This window comes from Leguminivora glycinivorella, chromosome Z, assembly GCF_023078275.1.
Source record: "Leguminivora glycinivorella isolate SPB_JAAS2020 chromosome Z, LegGlyc_1.1, whole genome shotgun sequence".
NCBI classification, from domain to species: domain Eukaryota; kingdom Metazoa; phylum Arthropoda; class Insecta; order Lepidoptera; family Tortricidae; genus Leguminivora; species Leguminivora glycinivorella.
The window spans coordinates 20,020,970-20,034,764 of NC_062998.1; the positions used below are offsets into that span (position 1 = coordinate 20,020,970).

The following is a 13,795-nucleotide window of genomic DNA, read 5'->3' on the forward strand; positions in this document are numbered from 1 at the left end:
TTGCGCGCAGTAACACTAGCGGTCGGACTACGTCATACGGCTCGACGAAGCGCAGGAACGTCAAGGCCAGTGACGATTTTTTATATAGGTAAATTTGCGTACCGACAGATTTTACCTTATTTTATTGTATACTTATATTATTTTTCTTAAAGAACTCTACTTTTATTTCTCCGCAGGTGAGTCGATTATAAACCACAGTTAACACAGTTTCATTTAGTTTATAGAAAATTGGCATTCCCCAGAAATGAACTGAGCTGTGGAACTATTTAAGTTAAAAGTACACACCGGTGTGCCTGCTTATTTTTTTTCTCATAACAAAAATCTCCTTATAAAAATATAAGTTTTCATCTTCTTCAGAAAAGTATGGTTAAAATCTTTCAAATTTCCTCGCGAGCATAGCCAACGACGAGGACTGTACAAGACGTACTTGTACAAGTGTAAATTATTACCTTTGCTAATTGCAGCAATTGTTGGAGTGCTAAGCGGCTTTGTACGGTTTCTAGTGCATGAGCGGACACGAGTGTTATTTTGTTCCTACTTCACAACTCCCCCTAAAGCTCAGCAAGTTACTTACAAACTTGATTTGTTACGCCGACACGACTGATTGTGGCTTGTCTAAAATAAAGCGGTGCTAACTACGCCAGGGTGGCTAGCCGAATGGCACAATCGCTCACGAAACGCTCACGAAACGAAGCGCTAGTAGATATCTATCTCTATCGCGCTTGCGTATTGGCGCGACAGAGCCAGCGGCGTATCGCTTTCGTTTGGCGTCGGAGAAATGCCATTCGGCTACGGGGCCTGGACAGTGTTTCAGACAATTCAGGCTTCACTTTGTTAATTAAATAGTATACTGTATATTCACATTAACGATTTTTTTATGCTATAGGAGGCAAACGAGCAGACAGGTCGCCTGATGGTAAGCGATCACTGCCACCTATGAACACCCGAAACACTAGAAGTGTTGGAGGTGCGTTGCCGGCCGTTAAGGCGAGTGTACGCTCTTTTCTTGAGTTGTCCCATTAGTAGTTGAGTTTTTTAACATTTTAGCCACTACCTTTTATTCTTTTTTAATCTATTTAGGTACTATGCTGATGGGATTCGATAATGCTACTGGCCTATGAAACGCCGTTGTTCAATACGTGAACACATTTCCCTCATATTTCGGATCTAAAAAGTGCAATTGACTTTAGTTACTTAATTTCAGCAGTGTGAAACTGTGAATAGTCTATACCGTCATCAAAAGAACGTCAACAAAAAAAAACTTATTATATAGCTTTCGTCAAAAACTTAATGCCTACTACAAATGATACTGGTTATTAAAATGGACGGTTACGTCGATCTTGTAAAGTTGATGATCCTTAATGTAATGTTCACGTTTGGTTTAGTTTTAAAAATCTTATAGTAACCTCTGTACCTAACGTACTCATAATGTGATATAGCTGTCAAATATTGAACAACGGGTCGAAGAGGGTCGGTCAATCTAATTACGTTGGTGTATAAACTGTATCGACGTGAGACAAAGTCAGTTCGTGCGTAAACTGTAAAGAGACTTGGCACATACACCCTATTTTTATTGAATTCCGTCAACTTTAAGGGAAGATTTTTAGGTCAAATACAATCAATTTCTCTAAGAAACTAGCCTCTTAACTCTTAAGGTTATCGAATTATTAATAAAAAATTAATTACTTAAAAACACGTACATATGTGGCATCCCTTACCACTTCTTATAATGTTATTTGTTTTGACATGTGCCGTCAAACACTTGACAATGACTTTAATGTTATGGTTAAGGTTAGGTCCAAGAATCTTATATTCATACGTATATAAGATTCTTGGTTAGGTCACACTAATTAATTCATTTATTATGTATGGAAACGGAACAAAATTTTTTTTCGCATTTAACAAAAAGCGACATACAGAGTGGTTCCTGATGCGTGTCGAATTTAACGGAAAACAAAAAAAAACGCGGTGTATAATATGCAGCAATACGCTACTGTTGCAGGCTCCTGTTCAATACTAAGTCAGCTCCTGTTCAGTCTTAACAGCAGTGGTAACTATAGTTATAATATATTCTACAGAAAAATGGTTATTTGTAAAAAAAAATTGTCTGTATGAGTGGTGGCATTGACTAAATTTACCCTACCTTTGACTAACTTAATTTGGTAATAATAATCTTTAACTTTTTGTACAAAGTCAGTTTTCGTTAACTAACGGTTACCTACGTAAACCCTTGTGTTGTATAAAAGATATGAGATAATTTTATAAGTAGGTTTTCCTTACCTATTTTAATTTGAAAAATACATCGAACACTGTGGAAAAGTCCGTTTGCTTTCAGCTTAGTATGGGACGTGTACTTACATACATATAGGTACTATATCAGTATCACTACTCACTACTCAGCTTTGATAGTAGAGTTTCCGCTCTCTTTGACACGGGGAAAAGACCGAAAAAAATCAGGGAGAGAGGCGCAAAAAATGTGAGGTTCGGTACGAAACGTAATTCATGCCCGGGGCGATATGGTGAATTGGTGATGCAGAGAGATCCTGATTACAACATTTATAGTATATGTACCCGTACTAGTAAATTAAACTAAGTGTCCTTTTTTACAGAAAGTTTTACAGAAGCTGTATGTACTCGTACTATTTTTATTTTATGTAAGCGTTTTCACTAATTTATCATTCGTTTCTTTTGTTACTTCAAGATATAAGTGCATATTAGCGTGCAGCTATGCCCTCCCTACACCAGCACGGCTGGAGTCCCCCACATGACGCTGTAAATGTAAATACTGCCATGGCATGGGCCCTGTCAGCAATAACTTTAGATGACAAGTACTGATTTATTTTTGGAATAAGGGGTCGTACGTTAATGGTAGGTACTTAAAATTTACAGTCGTAAATACGAAATGGCTGCGGTGTTTATTTCCATGTACATCATCGTTTAATTAAATTCCTTGTTCGTAAGTGTTTTTGTTTAATGTGCTTACTAGTAAAAACGTTTTTAATGCCCGCTTGCGCAAGAATAAAATTAAATATGCTAAAGTTAGCTAAGCTAGGTAGATCGTTTCATTTACAAGAAAGAACGGTTTGACAAAAACTTGTCGTTAGAGAATGCTGACCATAAAAGTTAAATTTAACATAATAGGTAGGGTAGTTGCACCATTAGATTACCGACACCCAAAAGATGACCGATGGGTCTAAAAACTAAATAATTTATTCACGAACTACATATTTTACGCACCCGGGAGTACTTTTCTTAAACGCAGCAACTCTTCACCGAAGCAAAAATTTGTATTCCCAGACAATTGAGCCACGCACACGTCAGTGAGCGGTCGTCAAGTTTGCGCTTCACACCAAAATCGCATTTTATATGGATTTCTTATTAAGGGAAGCCCTTCAAAATATTTCCTCCTAATCAAATCAGATTCTTTTAAGACCTGTCAAAACGACTTGTTAATATGGAACTATGTAATCGAATTGGATAACGTTCAACTGATTTACTTTATATATTTCTATCTGATTTATAAAATATAAATTGGAGTTAAAAATAACTTCTCTCCCTGTTTTTATTATAATTATTTAATGCTTTATTTCGTCCATGGTATAAATTATTTTATTTTAAGTACAGTCAAGTAGCCTATTTAAGTTTTTTATTTCATAAAAAGTCTAATACATATTACATTTGACGACCGGTCTGGCCTAGCGTGTAGTTACCCTGTCTGCTAAGCCGCGGTCCTGGGTTCGAATACCGGTAAGGGCATTTATTTGTGTGATGAGCACAGATATTTGTTCCTGAGTCATGGATGTTTTCTATGTATATAAGTATGTATTTATCTATTTAAGTATGTATATCGTCGCTTAGCACCCATAGTACAGTCGACTACAAAGAGATGTACACACTTTTTCACCTTATTGCATTGTATAGGTACATCTCTTTGTAGTCGACTGTACAAGTTTTGCTTAGTTTGGGGCTAAGTTGATCTGTGTAAGGTGTCCCCAATATTTATTTATTTATTGACCGGATTTATTTCCGTATATATTCTTGACTAATGTCTCTATTGTTTACATTATTAATAATTGCACTTTTTTACTTATTTTATGAGATATTTGCCGGTCAAGTTATGGTTCCAATATTGTATGTTCGCGCCAAAAGATGAACGACGGTCAACTTATGAACAAAGGCTCATTTTTTCAAATGGTATTAAAAATTCGAATAAAATAGATAGATTTAGGTACTACTTTTAGATCAATTTAATTTGATTGTTGGACATTGTTTTTTTGACCAAAAGATGAACGGAGCTTTTTTTATCTAATAAGGATTTATTTAAGTTTATACTTGTATGAAAACGGGATTGTTCAACTAAAGAATCTGTACCCAAAACGTGAACTAGGAAAATTTACGAATTCATCTTTTAGGTTGGATTTCATTAAATTAATTGTGTATCAAATTAGTTCGTTCAATTCATTAATGTCATGTCCAAAACATGAACTTACTAGGATAATTCTCAAAATAGTGGCATCGTACCCTGCCATCACGTTTTTGAATAGAAAGTATGCGAAATATATAATTTTCACATATAATTAAAATTTTCATAAGTAGGCATTAACGTGACACATCGAGGCCAACACATATTTTTTCTATAAATATAATACTTTTGTAAAAAAAAATAAAGAAGACCGTTTTCTACTGTACCCTGCCTTGTCACAACGCGACACTGCTCAAGTTTTCGCTCTATAGATTATTAAATTGCAGTTTTATGATAATAAAATATCGTTTTTTGTAGAGAATAGACTACTATGTTCTTAAATATACGGTGCACGGGATGTTTCGATTACTTTTGAACACTAATTTTCACCTTCAAAGTTTGTCCAGCGATATTTTCTCCATATCCTGTGCGTCCGCGGTATTGCACCTCACTCACACACAGAAAGTCTTATTGAGGCCCTAATATACGTAAAACACGTAGGCAGTATGGTTCTAGCCGCCGGTGTAAAGGTTTGTGTGTGAGGTGCTGCGGTCTTGTGGTTAGAAGTTTTCAAAGTGTGACGTTCGGAGTTTGTAACAGGTATGTCCACTTTATTCTGGCATGATTATTTTAAAATATTAATACGGCAGTTTTTTTACCAATAACATTTTAATGTTGTATTGAAGTATAACTATGTATATTAAAATTATGACAGTTGTATTATCAACAGTTTCGGAGATAATATCTAGTTAATCGGATTTTCACTACACCCTGCGTAACTTTATCCTGCCATCACTCTGCAGGGTAAAGTGACTGTTGACAGGATAAAGAAACACAAGTAAAAAAAAGCTATTTTGACATGGTTTTTACTAACTTGCAATGTATGTATGTATGTATGTTTGTATGTATGTTGAGGTCAAATCTTGCAACCCAATTTGAAGCAGAAATATTCAACCGACTGAGCTGAAATTTTGTATACACGCTGCGGATGACGTTCGCATATAAGCGCCGATATGGGGCATTGGGTCCTTCGATATTGGGCAATAGTCTGCTCAGCGCCGAAGCAGTCCCGACGAGGCTAGGAACCAATTTGATAAAATGTTCCTCGGAGTACCAATTTTGGTTTGAATTTAAGCCCAAGTACTTAATTTGGGGCGTAAGAGGGACCGCCTCACCGCCAATAGGCAAGGCAACATCCCTATCGCTCTTGCATATAGGCATTACAGAATGCATTTCGATCGGCGTATAGCGTCAACGATTATCATTTTGGCTAGGTCGGCAGCAATCACTTTCTTCGGGCAGAAGCCAACCTTTCCTTCGAAAATCACGTCATCGGTCGTGGCAAGTAACACCGCAAGCCCAAACAAATTAATGCGCCTAACTGTGAGCTCAGTTGCCACTGTGGCTCTTCCATTATCCTGGTACTTTCTTCCCCTCACGGCTACTATTGTGTCATCGGCATAACAAATGGTGATCATGCGGAGAAGTTGGACTACTCTGATAGCCAAGTCAAAGCCAATGCTCCAGAGCAGGCGCCCAGTACCGTGTGGAAAACTGTGGGTAGGTTATGATTATTATGAATATGCATGTGGGTAAGAAGAAGAATAAAGAAGTCAGTCTTGATTTGAGCACGTAGTCTCATTGACCTGTCCCTATACGTTTATATGGCGCAGCCGGTAGGAACACCACACTCCATTCGTCTTTCTAGGCATCTTCCTCCTGATTCATTGAGCAGTACTCTATGAATCTAGTGAATGATGATCTTCAAATAGAAAGGCGCATCGTGGAAGCAATGCGCCTATTTTATTACCACATAAGGAAGAAAGCCGAAGTAATTGGCAATGTCAAGAGATACTGCGATAGCTCCCTGCCTTTTCTCTGCTACCAGACCGCTGTATTTATGCAGCGCATCAATTGCGTCTATCGCTCCTCCCAGAACCCGATCTCTGATGTTTGGGCAGCACGTGTCTTTCAAAATGCGTGCACAGCAGTAGATGAGACTTACGATGATGCGCTCAACATCGTGCCAGTTTCATCTAGGAGGGCAATGGGACGGTATCCTAAGGGACAGTCAGCTGGACTACCCTTTTTTCGAAAGGCACAGTCTGCCCACCTTCCAACGAGAATTTATACCCTCTCGGAGGCAGTCGTCAATGTGGCCACGTAATCTACTTCCAAGATGTTTAAAGAGCCAAGGCACACCGTCCGGCCCTAGAGTGGCCCTCATTTTAAATACTGACCTCATTATCTCGACATCTGTTACCAAGGAGACATCAAGGAGACGAACCAACTCTTCCACTGGGGCAGCCATTGCAGGCATTACATGCACAAGTACAACTCACATTGTGAATCATGATATGTGCTTTGTTGTTTTACAAGACTGTGATTGTAAGTACTTATTTATTTATTCTTTATTGCACATAAAAAGTACAAAATGGTGTACATAATGCCTTAAGGCATTCTCTACCAGTCAAACACTGCAGGCATCGTGACTGAAAATAATAATCAGATATCACTTACTGTACTTCAACTGTTTTGAATAAAAAGTAATGGATATTGTTTAAAAAAATACTTTTTTTGCTTTTGTTTCTACTTAAAGAAAACAAATTGAATCCTAACGAAATCATAATAGTCGATATACGTTGAATTATTAGTGGTAAACTTGTTTTTTTATTCAAACTCTCTTTATCCTGCCACGTTTTCCCTGCTACCCTGTCTATTCACTTTCTCCTGTATGTCTAAAATTTCAACTCGCTATAAGTTCTACGTTTTTACGACTATTTCGTTCCCTCCTGCAAATTCCGTATCATTGATGCACTCAAAAACATATTTAAATCCAAAAAGGTACAAAAAACTATTTTAATTTTTTTTCATTCACTTTACCCTGACGATGCCACTTTTTTGAGAACGAACCACTAAATTTATTCGTTCACGTTTAAGGTAGCGGTTTCAAAAATGAACACTTTAAATTTCAGAATATTTTTTATTTTTTTATTTGACGATTGCTGTTTTTAAATATTGTAAAACCATTTTATATTAATGCCTATGCATTTACAATAGGGGTAAAGTTAAACTGTTTCCTACAAATGCTACTTTAGTCCCCGCCTGTTCATTTATTAGAGTTTCATCGTTCATATATTGGGCACATTATACTGACTTTATGCTGCATGCTTATTTCATCTATCGGGGTCAAATAGTTCAGAGATAGGACACTCTGTTCAACTACTGGGAATTAAGAATTTTGACCCCTTTGGGATATAATTATTTTTATAAAATTACTGAATCATAACACGAGGCCCAAAAGGAGCTTATTCTAAACTCAATCAAATGCAGTATCACATTAAAAAAAAATCTTGAAAATGAGTTAGGTAAATCATTTAGAAAAATAATCCAAAGTTAGGAAATTCGCTTTAGCCTATTCCAATTAAATTTAATTTGTTAATAATTATTGATATTATCAATTTGTTAGATTTAATTTGTCAAATTGACGTTGTTCAAGTACTACGTAGGTATACCTACATGATAAGTAATGTTTGTTGATAAGACTGATAACCACGTAGTGTAGATAGGTCCCGATGTATTCAATCGTTGTATGTCCATAGTTGGAGTATTAAAGACCTGTTTGGGTACGAGCGAGTGTAGATGATCAATATGGTCATGCCGTGGGGCTGGTGGTGCGTGGTGAGCGCGGCGTGCGTGGCGGCGGCGGCGCAGGCGGCGGGCCCGGGGCGGCAGGCGCGGCTGGTGGCCACGGCCCAGGGCCCTGTTCGCGGCTACCTCGCCGCTCAGCAAGACCATTATGAGTTTTTCGGCATTCCATACGCAACTGCGCCTACAGGACCGCTTCGTTTCACGGTGCGTAACGTCTTGTCTTGAGTCTTAATTTTAATAGGTACTTACCTAACTACTAAGAAACCAACGTTCCATTTATATTACTTACAGAAATTAAAATTAAACTCAGTTTACTTACAAGTAAGGACACATTAATGACATTCCTATGTTTGTCTTTTACAATTTTTCTATTTAACTACATAGCGCATATGGAAGAAGTGTTTAAAAAATTACCTGTGACATTTTTATAGGGACCTCTACCTGCACCTGTATGGCTGGAGACACTGGAAGCAGTTAACGACTCCATCATATGTCCGCAAAGTAATTTAATTAAACATTTAGCACCTAATAAAGTAATGGAAGAAAATTGCCTCATTGCTAACATTTACGTTCCCGATACGGAGAAAAAAAATCTTCCGGTACTTGTCATAGTTCACGGAGGAGGTTACCAAGTTGGGTTTGGCAATTTTATGACCCCACGAGGCTTAATGAAAAGTAAAAAAGTGATTGCAGTGACATTCAACTATCGACTTGGAGTACATGGGTTCTTGTGTCTCGGCACGAATGATGCTCCGGGTAACGCGGGCATGAAAGATCAAGTGGCTCTCTTGAGATGGGTCAGAAAGAACATTAAACAATTTGGCGGAAATCCTGATGACGTCACCATCACCGGTTCAAGTGCTGGAGGATCCTCCGTAGATTTACTAATGTTGTCTGACTTGGCCAAGGGGCTTTTCAATAAGGTTATTCCTGAAAGTGGCTCTAATGTAGCCGTCTGGAGCGTTCAAATTGATCCACATGAAAATGCTAAATATTATGCTAATGAACTTGGCTTTATGAATATTGACGATGTGAATGCCTTAGAAGAATTTTACAAAAATGCCCCATACGATTTACTGTTTTCTAATAGTATTATGGATGGAAAAGATTCCACTTTTGGTTTAGGGCCATGCGTTGAACGATACACGGGAACTGAAGCATTTCTCAGCGATTCTCCTGTAAACATTATAAAACAGAGTAAATACAGAAAGGTCCCCGTTTTGTATGGATTTGCAAACATGGAGGGTCTTCTACGTTTAGTTCAATTTGAAAATTGGCAAAATGAAATGAATACGAACTTTACCCTCTTTTTACCTTCTGATCTGCAATTTGATAATGAGCAACAAAGGGCGCAAGTTGCTAAGGCGGTCAAGGAATTTTACTTCGGTGATAAAGCTGTGAACCAAGAGACCGTATTGAATTTTGTAGACTACTTTTCAGATGTAACCTTTGCGTACCCAGCGCTAAGGTCAGTGAGTTTGCAAGTGGCGGCGGGAAGCAAATCTATATATTTGTATGAATATTCTTACCCCGTTGAGGTTTTTGCACCTTATTATAAGCCACCTGGTGAAATTCCTGAATACATGAGTAAGATCCGCGGAGCGCGCCACACCGCGCAGACGGACGCGGTGCTCGAGTGCTCCCTGGGAGAACACATGGAACACGAGGACTCCGAGGCCTACCGACGACACAAGGAACTTATGAAGGAGCTGTGGTTGAACTTTATAACTACCGGGTGAGTCAGGTGGCTAATTTGTTTCCTGAATTACTTTTTTTTTTTACACTCCTACGTCGGTGGCAATTAAGCATACAGTCTGCCTGATGGAAAGCGGTCACCGTAACCTATGGACGCCTGCAACTCAAGAAGTGTCACATGCGCGTTGCCAACCCATTAGAAACTTGTACACTCCTTTTTGCTGTGTTAAGTACATTAGTACACAGCAAAAAGGAGTGTACAAGTGCCAAGGAGGGTTCGGGTTCCGACGACTCAAAGGGCAATAGATGGAACAAACCGTCCGTAGATCCTTCCGTCACCAGTACACCGCACCCTCGTTGAGCTCTGGCAGCCTTTACTCACCAGCAGGTACACAACACGATGAGTAGGGTCCAGTGCTATTTGGCTGCGGTCTAACTCTACTTCTACTTATTATGTGCTAGGGTGTCTACTTATTATGTAAAACTGTTTCAAAATTAATTTTGCTTTCGGGTATTCGTGTTTGTAAAGTACCTACTTATTGACTCGTATCTGCCACAGTGCACTGTAATAAAAAAATATGTAGATACGTTGGTAAAGTACATGTATTTGGGCTACTACGGGAGTACGCTGGAACTTGAAATTAGTAGTCCAGTAAGTTTAACTAGGTGCTCAACTTACTTAGGTATTACCTACTTACTTATTTGTGGATGATAGACTTGGTCGAGTAATATTTGGAAGATTATTAAATAATATTATTCGGAATATATTACCTATTTTTTAATTGGTTTGTATGATGACAGTAAGCCAGTAGGCCCAGGCGCAGCAGCGGTGCCGGGCTTGGAGTCATGGTCGCCGGCGGGCGACAACTGCTCGCCGCACGCGTCTCTAGGCGAACGGATGGAGGTGACCACACCACACTAATCATTACATGTCTATAAGTATTATTTATAACCCAGATCTCGTTAAAAAGTAAAAACGTCCCTGTAAATAACTGCATGGTGCATTTCATAAGGGGAAGCTGTAACTCACATCATTATGGATATGCATGTGTATAATTTTATTGTAATTACATCTAGGGTAATTGTACTATTTTCCGTCCATTTTATATTCATTATATATTTTGAATTCATTTGTGAATGCGAATGGAAATAAGAACCTCGCATGAAAATCAAAAACCTTTCACAGAAAGGAAAGCCACAATTATATTATACATATATGTGTTTTGGTGTAAAGAATACATAGAATAATACAATTATGTGTTTGATTAACAGATGCGCGGAGCACTCCTGGAGGCGCGCCGTAAGTTTTGGGACGGCATCTACGCGAAGCACTACCGCGCGCCCGCGCCGCCGCCGCCGCCGCCGCCGCCGCCGCTGCCCGCACGCCACACCGAACTCTGAACAACATAATATATGTAATAACTAAGGTATCTATAACAAATATATTATTTAAAAAAATCCCGGTAGTATTTGTAGATATCCAGATATATATACCTACAACACCAGAGAATACACATACCAACCCAAGAGGGGGTTTCTATGTAACGCAGCGAGGTAGGTAGTAGGTACACCAGTAAAGTCGTGTCTTTAAATCCCCGTTTCCAAAGAATCTCAGAAATGATAACCGGACTAGGATAAAGCACTTCAAGAACTGTAAATAAAATGAAATTGTTGCCAACGAGATCCGTGCCACCCGTGGGTACCTACTCAAAAGCGTCTTAAAAATGGCGGGAATCATCGGATACTGCTTCTTACACTTTTCCTAAGAATTTTATTTATTTTAATACTTATCTTTGTGTCCATAGCAGTAGCTATGGAGAAAATCGAAAGAAGACTCGTATTAGTAGATTTCTTGTCTTATCTCAGACTACCCTACAACGGATGCGCAAGGATTAGATATACGTATGTATAAATACTATGTAGAGATTATGATTAAAAATAAATTAGGTAGAATCCATTTCGACTGACTTCATCTGACAATGAAAAAGCCACGTACTTAATAAGTTATAACTAGAGAGCGGATTTCAGGTAGCGATTTAAATATTAATATGGATATGACTAGTGCATTTTTTTAAATACATGTCATGTGGTTCATAATAAGGTCTTACAATCTATTATTATTACATCGCAAACTTCGCTGAATAATTAGATTAAATCAATGTTATTTTAGCAACAAACTACATTTAAAAAAAGTATTTTATTCGAAATACATGAGTTTGTAGGTAAGTATACAGGAAGCGAATTATTTTATTTTTTCTATTACATATTTGAGTCGTAATGGAAGTTTTACTGTGCAATGCGCAGACGAAATATTAAAGAAAAAGAATTAAAAAATATTTTTTTATTTGTATCATCACAATCTTTGCCCAATATTCACAAAAGCATCCAAAAAGGGTTTTATTTTTATGTTCAGATTCATTTTTTTTGTGTAGAAAAAATAATAAATAATGCGAGTCATAATATATCCCATAGGTATTAATATTTAAATCGCTACCAGAAATCCGCTCTCAAGTTATAACTTTTGCTTTTTATAAGTTAAGCTTTTGTCTTTTAATTTCCATGGTATATCCATGGTATATCCAATTATCCATTAATTTAATTTAATTTCAACTAGGGAACAAACCAAAATTTTTTTATTCAATTTGTTTTTGGTTTGTAATTTTTCAAGTAGTCACACTACTAGAGGTATATATAAATTATAAATTGAAATAGATATCATACACGCAAGAAAAAACGACAAGGCCCACTGGTGGCTGAGCCGGGAATCGAACCAGAGTCTTCAGCTTACGCGGCTTAGGCACTGGTCCCATTGCGAGCTAGTAAGCTATACACGGCGATTTTGATAGCTCACCGCTGGGCGAGTAACTATGAACATCGCCGTGTCTCTTTTATTTACACGGGAGTGATTATCTTTTTTCCGTTTTTATAGCCGATAGCTTATAGCTTACTAGCTCGCGGTGGGACCAGTGCCTTAGGCTTTTATTTCGTTTTTAAGCATTATGTCGAATCAACTTGAATCATAAAGCGCAAATAATTTAGTCTAGTTCGTAAAATTACAATGTTACATTTCATTAACCTAGAAACAGTAGAAACTTATCTTGTATTGCTTATAAGTATTACAATTATATGTATCACTCTCTCTACAAGTACAAGTAGGTACCTACAACCGGATGTTGCTTTCTAATAAAAGGACTTGAAATGAAGCTTCCGTTTGTATTGTGAGTTGTAAATTGTTAAACAATGGGCCCGAGGTCCGCTTGTTTTGTTTACTCGAGACTACAGCAAAGTCAAGGAAGGGTAATAAGTACCATTTCTATTCGTGTACATGTGTACGTCTGTATCATCGAAACTACGTGGCCAATTGTATAGCAGCACCTTTTAGGGTTCCGTACCAAAAAGGTACAACAGGAACCCTTATGGTGCGAGTGGGTGCGACTCTGTCCGTCTGTCTGTCCGTCTGTCACATTCCTAAATATCTCGAGAACTACTAATTCTATCAACTTGAAATTTGGAACAGATATGAACATTGTAAACCTCTACAAATAGAAAGTATTTTTTTTTTAAATTTGGTAATTCTAATGGTAGAAAATGGCCAAAATGGGGGCAAACTGTAAATTTCAAGTTACCAGGTCAAGTGGGGTATCGTTAGATAGAGCGCAAATTGAACGTAAATAAACTATTTTTTACAATTTTTTTGTTGTGGAAAAAAAAGGAATTTTGAAGGAAAATGTTAAAAAAAAATACCGCTTGGCCGGTTTTTATTATATCCACACTCCACGGCAAGTTTTTTTGCTTCTTACCAGCTTTAAGTCAAACGGTTAAGTATACGTAAGTGGAAAAGCGAGCGCATCCCCTTGGGTAGCATCCCCCGGGACATCATTAGGTCGCGGCATCAGCGTGACAGCGCTGATCAGACGAAGCGCCGGTCGGCAGCAAAAACGCACCGGCTCCTTGGCGCCGTTACCATTAACTTCCTGTCCCTGGGGA

At 38.0% G+C, this 13,795-nt stretch overlaps 1 protein-coding gene across 2 annotated transcripts; it reads left to right on the forward strand.

The window, feature by feature from the left end:
• On the forward strand, window positions 1-11,260 carry LOC125240596 (esterase E4-like). 2 transcript variants are annotated; one of them, XM_048148548.1, is made up of 5 exons: window positions 1-88; window positions 8,065-8,317; window positions 8,545-9,848; window positions 10,610-10,712; window positions 11,081-11,260. In XM_048148548.1, the coding sequence occupies exons 2-5, from the start codon at window positions 8,105-8,107 to the stop codon at window positions 11,207-11,209; spliced, it is 1,749 nt and encodes a 582-aa protein (XP_048004505.1). In that variant the 5' UTR covers window positions 1-88; window positions 8,065-8,104; the 3' UTR covers window positions 11,210-11,260. The 2 variants fall into 2 exon arrangements, with proteins under 2 accessions (XP_048004505.1, XP_048004506.1); XM_048148549.1 differs by having other exon boundaries at window positions 78-176.
• Window positions 11,261-13,795: the final 2,535 nt, after the last annotated feature.

Bases quoted from the DNA above. Each gene is read 5' to 3' on its own strand.
- LOC125240596 (XM_048148548.1), top strand. From the start codon at position 8,105: ATGATCAATATGGTCATGCCGTGGGGCTGGTGGTGCGTGGTGAGCGCG. The intron at 8,318-8,544 runs GTGCGTAACGTC...ACATTTTTATAG, and splicing joins CAGGACCGCTTCGTTTCACG to GGACCTCTACCTGCACCTGT. The intron at 10,713-11,080 runs GTGACCACACCA...TTTGATTAACAG, and splicing joins CTCTAGGCGAACGGATGGAG to ATGCGCGGAGCACTCCTGGA.